Source organism: Drosophila obscura, unplaced genomic scaffold, assembly GCF_018151105.1.
Source record: "Drosophila obscura isolate BZ-5 IFL unplaced genomic scaffold, ASM1815110v1 contig_29, whole genome shotgun sequence".
NCBI classification, from domain to species: Eukaryota; Metazoa; Arthropoda; class Insecta; order Diptera; family Drosophilidae; genus Drosophila; species Drosophila obscura.
Window position 1 is genome coordinate 2,054,320 of NW_024542816.1, and position 9,779 is coordinate 2,064,098.

The following is a 9,779-nucleotide window of genomic DNA, read 5'->3' on the forward strand; positions in this document are numbered from 1 at the left end:
GTGGCGAGAAGAACACAACTTTGGTATCGGGTAAGCTGTGTAAGCTACGGATAGTGGATAGCGGGTAGCGGGTATATGCGGGTAAGCTGTGTATCGGGTAGCATTTAGCGGGCGCATGCCGCATGGCATTGCTAAAAACCAAAGCAAGAGTTAGAACTGTGCTCTAAAATCATTGAACAACGAAACGGTTAAGGTCAGTGGAAAAAAGGTAGAGGAGAGCAAATATAGCCAAACGGGTATATCGACTCGGCTATTGATGCTGATCAAGAATATATAAATATACTTTATGGGGTCGGAAACGTTTCCTTCTCAGCGTTGCTCACATCCACTTTTACCACAAATCTAATATACCCCTTAACTCTTTTTTGAGTACGGGTATAAAAATAATTGCAGAAAATTCAGCCAAAATGTTTCATGTTCGAATGGGTGGGCGTGGCATCACTACTGGCGCCCTGCTTTACCTGCTTTTCCTGCTGATAAACGACTTGAATTGCTCGGCATTCCTCTTGAGCCCCGTGAGCAGACTCTGTCCACAGTTGTGGTGCGGGCGCAGAGGCTCTGCAGCGTCCACGCCTTGTCCACATCCACATAGTGTTCCTTTAGGATTTTCGCCTGCCTCTTGTTGATCTTCTGCAGCCTGCTCATTTGAATCTCAGCACTACGAATTTCAGCCAACTTCTCTGCACAGCTACTGCAGTTCTCTGGCTCACATATCGCCTGCAACTGCGGCAGCTCGCTCTGCAACTGCTGCAGCTCGCTCTGCAGACTCTTCTTCTCTGACGCCAGCCTTTTGGCCTGCTGCTCTGCATTGAACTGGAAGCTCTGTAGACTTTGCTCGAGCTTGACGAATTGTTCGCGCTGCTCCTGCAGCTCGTAGCTGAGCACATCCTTCTCGTGTGAGGTCTCTGCGTGCAGTTGGGTCAGTCGATCCACCTCCGTTTGGGCAGCTACCAAGAGGCCTTGGTGCCGATCCAGCTCCAGGCGCAACGCATCCGCTGTCTCCCGCTTCGTGGACAGCAGCGCATCCCGTTCGTTTATCAACGGATTAATTTTCTGCTGTAGCTGCGAATAGCTTGTGGCCAAATTTTGTTTTACTGCGCCCCATTCCTTTTCCATTTGCACAAGGCGCAGTTGCTGTCGCGTTTTCTCCTCACTCAATGTGGCCACGGTAGGTAGTGCCTCCTGCTCCTGATCATGCAGCAGGAGCAGCTCCTTGTTCAGCTGGGCATTGCTGTGCTCCAAGGTCGCCCGCCTGGCCTCCAGCTGCTTGATGTACTGCTGCTGGCGCACGCTCTCTGACTCCAGCTGCTGGCATCTACTCTGGGCCAGTTCGAGCGAGCCCTTCAACTCATGTATCTTGACCTCCTTCTCCAGCAGCATGGCCTCAAAGTCCGACTCCAGGGCGTTGTATTGCTTTGTGATTTTATCAAAGTCGATCTGTTTCCTATCCAGCATCTCGCCGCTATGGGTGCATTTTTCATTGAGCTGCTTGCACTGGATGAGGGTCTGCTGCAACTTGGACTCAAGCTGGGTATTGCACTGCTCCGCCCACTTCTTCTTCTCGCGCAGTTTATCGAGGCGGCTCTCCAGACTCCGGCATTTCTTCTGCGTGTCCGCCAGTAGATCCTTCGATTGCTGCTTCTCCTGACAGGCTCGCTTCAGCTGCTGCCCCATGCTGCCCACACGTGTCTGCTCCTCCTCCAGCTTCTTGCGTGTCTCTGCGGCCTGTTGGGCCATGTTGTCCTGCTCGTGCGACTTCGATTTTAGCATCTTCTTGAGCTTGTGTATCTGTGCCTGCTGCTGGAATCCCTGCTCCCATATATCCGACAGCGAATTGCTTGTCGAATAGCTGGTGGTCCCCACATCTTCATCCTCCAAGTCAAAGAAAACGTCCTTGGACCCTTCATCCAGCAACTCGCTGCCTTCTGGCTTAGCCTTGGGCGCCGGACTCTTGCCCGGTTGTCCGCTCGTGTCGCTCATTTGCTACGAAAGTGTTGAAATTATTTATACGAATTTAATCTTATTTTAAATTTATTTCGTACCACTTCAATTTTGTACTTGTAGACTTAAATTTTAATGTTTTATTCATTTATTGGCCAACAGATTTAAAATATCCTTAACTGGCTAAACTAGCTTAATTCTACCTTAAATAATAAAAAACAACAACAAAATATAAACGAGATGGAATGTGCGAGTCGCTTCTGGGGACGCGACTCTACTTATACCCGTACTCAGTCAGTATATACATTTTTGAGCATATAATTTTTTTTAATTTTAGAATTACAAAAAAAAATTTTACATTTTACATTTTTTTGCTATATCTGTTATCTACATATATTATGTATATTCTACATCTCCTCCGCTAGGGGTTGCTCGCGCACTGAACGCGGCAGAGTGTGCGAGCGAGAAAGAGAATGAGTGGTTTCTTGCTGGACGGGGCGGGGGAACCAAAAGAAAATGTATTTCTTCATTCTAGCTAAAATTATAATCCGATCTGATTAGTTTTTAGTTTTATCGAATCTTTAAAATTGTGCCTGCCACAGATTTTCGTCTTTTGTGTGGGCGGAAGGGGGCGGGGCGAAATTGAAATACACTTGTAGCAGTGTGATATCACATAAGTCTGGAAACCAAAAGATCTAGGCGCTCAACAAGTCGGACAGACAGACAGACGGACAGACAGACATGGCTATATCTACTCGGCTATGGGGTTGCTCACGCACTGAACGCGGCAGAGTGTGCGAGCGAGAAGGAAAATGAGTTGCATGGTCGTTGGCAGGAGGGGGCAGAGGAAGCAACTGAAAATTAATTTGTTCATTCTGGCTATAATTATAATCCGATCTGATTCAAATTTGGCAGTCTGGTAGATATGGGCATTCTCTACGTTACTGCGTTTTTAGTTTTATAGTATCTTTAAAAATGTGCCTGTCACAGATTTTCGTCCTTTGTGTGGGCGGAAGGGGGCGGGGCGAAATTTTGAAATACACTTGTAGCAGTGGGATATCACATGAGTCTGGAAACCAAATTTGGTTGCCCTAGCTCTTATAGTCTCTGAGATCTAGGCGCTCATCGAGACAGACAGACTGACAGACAGACAGACGGACAGACAGACATAGCTATATCGACTCGGCTATTGATGCTGATCAAGAATATATATACTTTATGGGGTCGGAAACGTTCCTTCTCTGCGTTACACACATCCACTTTTACCACAAATCTAATATACCCCTTAACTCTTTTTTGAGTACGGGTATAATTACAAGGGTTGGAGTGCAAACTTTAGAAACCTTCTTTGCAGTCTCTCGATACGTGAAATTTTGCACGGCCCCGGTGGGGTTCCAAACAACGGAAGCTTACTCGAGCCGCGAGCGTACAAGGAACGAGTACAGACATAGCCTCGTATATGGGTCTCTGAACTAGGATGCATTGCGCTTAACAAAGCCGAACAGAGCGTAGGCTTTTGGCAGTATAAAATTCAAATGCTCGACAAAGAGAAATTTTGAGTCGAACAAGACGCCTAGGTCAAGTATCTCCGTCTGTTTTAAAAGCGGATGGCCATCTATTGAATATGAGGCCATCACACTAAAGACACACTTCCTAAAAGAAACAGAATAGCATTTGCTAATGTTGAGAGGGAGCGAGTTAAGTCTGCACCAACGAGCAACTCCGTCCAGATCGCGCTGCAGCAGGATACTGTCGCTTAAGGTTTTGACAGCCCGGAAAATTTTCAATTCATCAGCAAAGAGCAGATACTCAGAGTCTTGGATGCTGGGACATATGTCATTGATAAATATTAAGAACAGCAGAGGACCAAGTGCATTTCCCTGTGAAAGGCCGGAAGTAGCCACATATGGGTCCGAATGCTTTCCATTTATCAACACCACATACTCCCGTCTCTCAAGATATGAACTGAACCAACCGAGCAGGCGGGAATGTATCCATAGTTGATATAACTTGACTATAAGGGCACTGTGAGAAACTTTGTCAAAGGCCTTGGCAAAGTCAGTATACACAGCGTCAACTGTGCAACTCAAAGGCACGAGTGCAAAAATTACTGAAAGCGACAAGATTAGTGGTCGTGGATCTACCCGCCATAAGCCCGTGTTGATTTGGGCTGATATACGACTTCATGAGGAATGTTATCTTTTTGGCTAGGATTCGCTCAAAAAGCTTCGACACATTACTAAGTTTGGCAATTGGTCTATAATTGGAGATCAAATTCTTAGCACCTTTTTTAAAAATGGGCGTAATCGTGGCAGCCTTCCAACTATCACAGAAACAACCCTTGGCAAGAGACCTTGTGAAGAGTATTTTGAGAGGATCACAAAAAGCAATATCATATTGCGAAAAAGGAAGGGAGAAATGCCATCACTGTCGGGCTTATTAGAATTGTCGAAATCGGCAACAGCCTCCAAGATGTCAGCGTCAGATATAGCTAATGCACCAATATTGACGACCGAAGGAATAGAATTTAGATTACCTAAGTCATGCCAAACGGCATAAGGTTCAAAATTTGATCTGAAAAAAGAAGCAAGCAAGTTAGCTTTGCCACAATCAGTATTTGCAGTCAAATCACCTAAGCTCATAGCAGAAGGAAGCGAGCTCGTCGATCTTTTGGAACTTACGAAGCGCCAGAACGACCTGGGATTGGTTTTAAGTCCCCTCTCAACGTCAGAAATGTACTGGTTATATACAAATTTATTCAGAAAGGTGAATTCGCGCTCATGCTGCACATACCTCGCCCAGTCAATAGGGTCACGTGTCCTAGCAAAACGTTTATAGAACTTGTTACGTAGATTTTTATATCTACCTGATAAAATCACAAAGCGATACAACTCACCAGAACTTTCTTTATTTCTTTCTTTTGGCTGTGCAGGCGGCTTAAGTGGGCTGAAATATGTATATCGGGGCGTCGGAGAAGCTGAGGACAGTCGTGGCAGGTCGAGGCTGAATTATTTAAAATCTATAATTGAAATTGAAACAACAGACAGCGGACAGTGATTGTGTTTTTTTTGTTATTTAACATATTTATTTTGTCATTCTAGCTATTTGTGGAATGGAATGTAGGATTTTGTTATTTAAAAAATTCATTGATTCACTTTTTAATTTTGTTATTTTGTTCTTAGTCGCTGACTGAGAATTGATGATACAAAAGTCTAAATAAAAACAAAGACCTAATTTCCAAACGAAAAATCAGGTTTTAAGGCCCCTGCATCTTACACGTTATTTAATTTTCGTTTTTTATTCGTTTTACTGACTTTATTAAATATACAAAGTATAATAATGGCGTATAATATATGATGAGATGGAATGGGTATTGTGCTGTGGGAAATGGATATAGTGCTTATTAAATTGTCATTATCTTCATGGAAGCTGCTTGGTTTAATTAAGCTACAGACTGTCAATTCTTTATCTACATAAGCATATCAAGTTGAAAATATAATTATAACGTACAACATCAAAATTGTACTTACAATCCCAGTCAAAAATGCTCTATATGTATAAACACATGCCGGCTATTATCATTGAATGGATAGTTTAAAAAGAAGACAGCTTGATTTTTTAATTTTTTAATAGAAACAGTTACGCGGGGAAATTAGAATTAAACGCACAAACGAGTTGAAAAGCAAGCAGAAGTTAGTTGTAAACTCAGCGTGTCACATTGCCGATACTATTTTCAAAAGTCACTTACTTTTATCATCCGTTACTTAGGGTTGCTACCTGTATTAATACAAAAGTACATACGCATAGAAGAAACTTGGTTGACCAGCAACACTGACGTCACATTTAGTCAACATTTACGTTTTATGCTTTGGCCGTTTTTGTTTGAACCTTTTTATGTAAACAATCCAATAAAAACTAGTTCTGAAAACTAGCCAATCCTGAACAAAATTCATTGAGGAACTGGATAAAATAATTTTTTTGGGGCAGAGAGGGCTAACTATCTAGTAATTTTAAACCGAATGTCAAAATTTAAGAATTTCATATCACAAAATATCATGGTATGGCAGCCCGCAGCAACTACGAATTGCACTAGTCTGGCAACACCACAAAAACGTATCAAAATATCGATACTATCGATAGTGGCTCACAATTTAAACACAGAAATGAGTCCGAAGAGCGTTTTGAATGCTTACTATCGACTGGGTCATGGCAAGGTATGGCCCCAGTATTAAGACGGCCAAACTTTTTTAAGGGCCTCTTAAGGACCTCACCCTAGCCCCGACGGACAAAATATACCATGTGTGCTCGAAAGCACAAAATCCCGCACGGTGAGTTATGTGGTGAGGTGGCTATTTTTCTTAAATGCTCTGAATTTTCTGACGTCATACGTCACACACCTTGCGGCGCAAACAAAACAAAAACCAGTGCTGCCGATTCCCTTTTTTCCCGTAAAATCTGGCTTTTTTTGATGAACAACTGCGGGAATAGTTTGGCAACATAGCATAAACGATAGCTGACTAGAGCTGGAAAAACACCGATGTTTGCCACCATGTTTTCGATGTTTTAGGACGAAGACATCGATTATAATTGATTATCGACAGAAAATATACAAAAATTTGTTTTCGGCTTAAATTTTTTATTGAGATCTGATAGGAAGCTGTTTTTGTTGATTTTAGGTTTTAGCGAGGTCCTTTTTGGTCCGCTTGGGACTAGATATGATGTCCTCCTCGTTATTTCCAACGTCGTCCAATACAGTTGCCGTTACTGTTTTAAAGGAATTAGTTTAAAATAGTTAATTTGATAATTTTTTACACATTTAAATACATACATATGTAAACAAGTATGCGAAAAAGTGAGAATACATATATGTATATGCATGTATACAAATTTATTCGCATACATCTATGTATACATATGTGTGCACATTGTACAAAATTAACTGTATTTCATTATACTTGCTTTTTACAAACTTTTCCATGGCGCTACCACGATCCACGCCAACACCACAAATTATTATATATTAAAGTAAGTAGAATAGATTAATTTTTGTAAGCAAATTCGCATAAAATATTCCCTTCCCTTACAAAGAGCGTCTTTCGGTTGTAAGTGACGATAATCGATGTTTGCAGAAAAAACATCGATGCTGAACATTTTTGAGCAACATCGATACTATCGATATTACATCGATGTTTTTTCCAGCTCTATAGCTGACGTGTTTCAGGCCAAAAACACGAATCGGATTTTAGCGACCGTCCCCCTCGCCGAACCAACGTTGCAACATAGTTTTCACATAAACTAAAATGCGAACAATGCCGACCCCCCAGAGGAGACCAGTCACCGATTAGGCCACGACACACGCATTCGTTCAGCAGACAAGCGAGACACTGGAGCGACCACAGAAACAGGAATAGGCACAGGTTACAGGTACGGATATGGATATGGATGTGGATATGGTAGCCAGGGGGAAACCTTTCTACATATGTAACATATGTAAAAATATATATATGTATCACAATATTACAGGCTGAATGAATTGTAGCTGGAGCTACAAACACTGCGACCATAACAACAACGGTGCGGAGCGGGACGAGGCAGCGGCAAAGTGCAGCCGTGGCCAGAGAAAGAGCGCTAAGCTGAAGCAACAGAACGACGCGAGACCCAAGTCCACGTAGCGAATGAGAAGGAGCCCTCAAAATGGCGATGCTAACAATGATAGCCCGAGTCATCGATGGCCTGCCACTGGTGGGCACCATGCAGGATGACGAGCAGGTCAGTGTCAAAGGTTACCAATTAACCCAACATCCCACCATTCCATGCTCAATAGCTACAGCGCAAAACTTTCACTTTCAGAGCGGACGAAGCATCTTGGACTATCAGAATCAGGCGAAGATGCTCTTTCGCAAGCTGGGCACACACTCGCCGGCCAGGAGCAGCATCGAGACGGGACCGTATCTATTCCAGTGAGTACCTACCAGCAGTGATCGCCTGTTGTGTACTACGTCGTATATGTAGACGATGATGCAATGGAGCTAACGTAGCCGGCAATCGCTCAATTTCCTCCCCTTTTCCCTTCGTGCAGCTATCTAATCGAGAATGACGTTTGCTACTTGGTCATGGTCGATAAAATGTATTCCAAGCGACTGGCGTTCAACTACCTGGAGGACCTGGCCCAGGAGTTCCACACCCACTACGGGCGGAGGGTGAACTCGGTGACCCGGCCCTATGCCTTCATCGAGTTCGATGTGTACATTCAGAAGGCGAAAAGGCAGTTGACGGACCGCAGGCGCAACATCACCAACATTAACACACAGCTCCAGGACGTGCAGCGCATTATGGTGCAGAACATCGACGACGTGCTACAACGTGGCACGGTCTTGGCGGGTAACCAAACCAATATACAACTATACCTTTCGATCATCCACGCCACAACATCTGAGCCTCGTATCTAATCTCTGTTTTTGTTTTTGTTTCTGTTTTCGGTTGCAGACCTCGACACAAAGACCCAGAACCTGTCGCTGATGTCGCAAAAATATAAGAAGGATGCCAAATTGCTCAACCGCAAGTCGCTGGTCATGAAGGTGGCGGCTGTCGGTGTCGTTTTCTTCATAATTTTCCTCTACTTCTGGGTTTTGTAATATTCGCTAGTTCCCCCGCCCACCCCCACTCTCTGTTTGTGTTTAGTTTTAGAATCAGTTGTCAGTTAGATGCCGAAACTGGGGCGGCAGCAACAGCAGCGGCAGGTGGGGCGTGCTCAGTGTCGGGCAGTCTGAACGTCAAAGACGAACGGCCAAAAGACATTTAGGCTAACACACATACATGTACCAGGATCATATGCCACATACATATACATACATACATATATATGCATGCATAATTTAGGGGCAATATTTAAACTTGCAATGGAATCCAGCAGCTTTTTATAACTTAAGTTCTAAATCCTATTTCCTCGGTCCGTAAACCCCGAAAATTCAGCCCAAAATCTAACCCAGCACCCCCGCAACACCCAGTCGCAGTTGCAGTCACAGTTACGGTCATGGCCATGGTCATGGTTTGCACCATAGTTTACTTGAATATTTTTATTATGATTTGAATTAAATTTAGTTTGCTCGACCTTTGCACTTGCGATACCTCACTTTGCTTTGAGTGAGCCGCTTCACTGTCCTGCGTGGCGTCGAACATCTCCTTCCTCTCCGGATAAGCTCCCCGAGAGGAATTTGCCCGGCGATGACCAGCGCTGCTTCGTCCGAGATGGTCCGGAACGAGCACGCGATCCTAATGGCGCAAAGCCTATATGTTGCCTCCAGACCTCGCATATAGCTTCTCACCTTCGCGGCCTCTGACCACACTGGCGCGGCGTAGAGGATTTGCGACGTCACGACGCTCGTCAGCGACTTCCTCGTTGCCTGCTTTGGGCCTCTGGAGTTCAGCAGTATCATAGTATCATAGCAAGCGATCCTGCGGTCCCGCTGGCCTTCCTGTGGGCATACTCCAGGTGCTCCTTGAAGGACAGCCTCGTATCGATGTGGACACCCAGTTATTTGATCGACCTCTGGGACTGGATCGTCGTCCGCCCGACCTGCACTCTGGCTGTCTCGACCGCTTTCCGGCTGGATATGAGCACCGCCTCCGTCTTGTGAGCCGCAAGTTTTAGCCCTGCGAAATTATAATACTTTAAGTGTATGTGTGTGTGTGCGAATTTGTACGTATATAAATGTGGAACAGCCTATGACGATAGTGTGCCTAGGGAACCCAATCGACTGCGACTAGGAGCTAAGCAATAAGCAAACAAAAGGAAGCACAGAAAGTGAAATGATACAAGTTTTAGGCAATTTATATAG

The 9,779-nt window shown here is 44.2% G+C and overlaps 2 protein-coding genes across 2 annotated transcripts; one reads left to right on the top strand and one right to left on the bottom strand.

Moving 5' to 3' along the window:
- Positions 1–441: 441 nt before the first annotated feature.
- Positions 442–1,770, bottom strand: LOC111078248 (tropomyosin alpha-3 chain-like). The gene has a single exon (XM_041594487.1). It carries the CDS (start codon positions 1,768–1,770, stop codon positions 442–444), a length of 1,329 nt encoding a protein of 442 aa, XP_041450421.1.
- A 5,371-nt stretch (positions 1,771–7,141) lies between these two features.
- On the top strand, positions 7,142–9,051 carry LOC111078243 (vesicle-trafficking protein SEC22b-B). Its single transcript, XM_022372825.2, has 5 exons — positions 7,142–7,365; positions 7,465–7,710; positions 7,792–7,901; positions 8,021–8,322; positions 8,428–9,051. Exons 2-5 carry the CDS (start codon positions 7,636–7,638, stop codon positions 8,574–8,576), a joined length of 636 nt encoding a protein of 211 aa, XP_022228517.1. The 5' UTR covers positions 7,142–7,365; positions 7,465–7,635; the 3' UTR covers positions 8,577–9,051.
- Positions 9,052–9,779: the final 728 nt, after the last annotated feature.

Excerpts from the sequence above, each read along its gene's own strand:
- LOC111078248 (XM_041594487.1), bottom strand. The coding sequence starts at position 1,770 with ATGCTAAAATCGAAGTCGCACGAGCAGGACAACATGGCCCAACAGGCC.
- LOC111078243 (XM_022372825.2), top strand. The coding sequence starts at position 7,636 with ATGGCGATGCTAACAATGATAGCCCGAGTCATCGATGGCCTGCCACTG. Across the intron at positions 7,902-8,020 it reads ACGGGACCGTATCTATTCCA|CTATCTAATCGAGAATGACG; the intron begins GTGAGTACCTAC and ends CCCTTCGTGCAG. Across the intron at positions 8,323-8,427 it reads ACGTGGCACGGTCTTGGCGG|ACCTCGACACAAAGACCCAG; the intron begins GTAACCAAACCA and ends TTTCGGTTGCAG.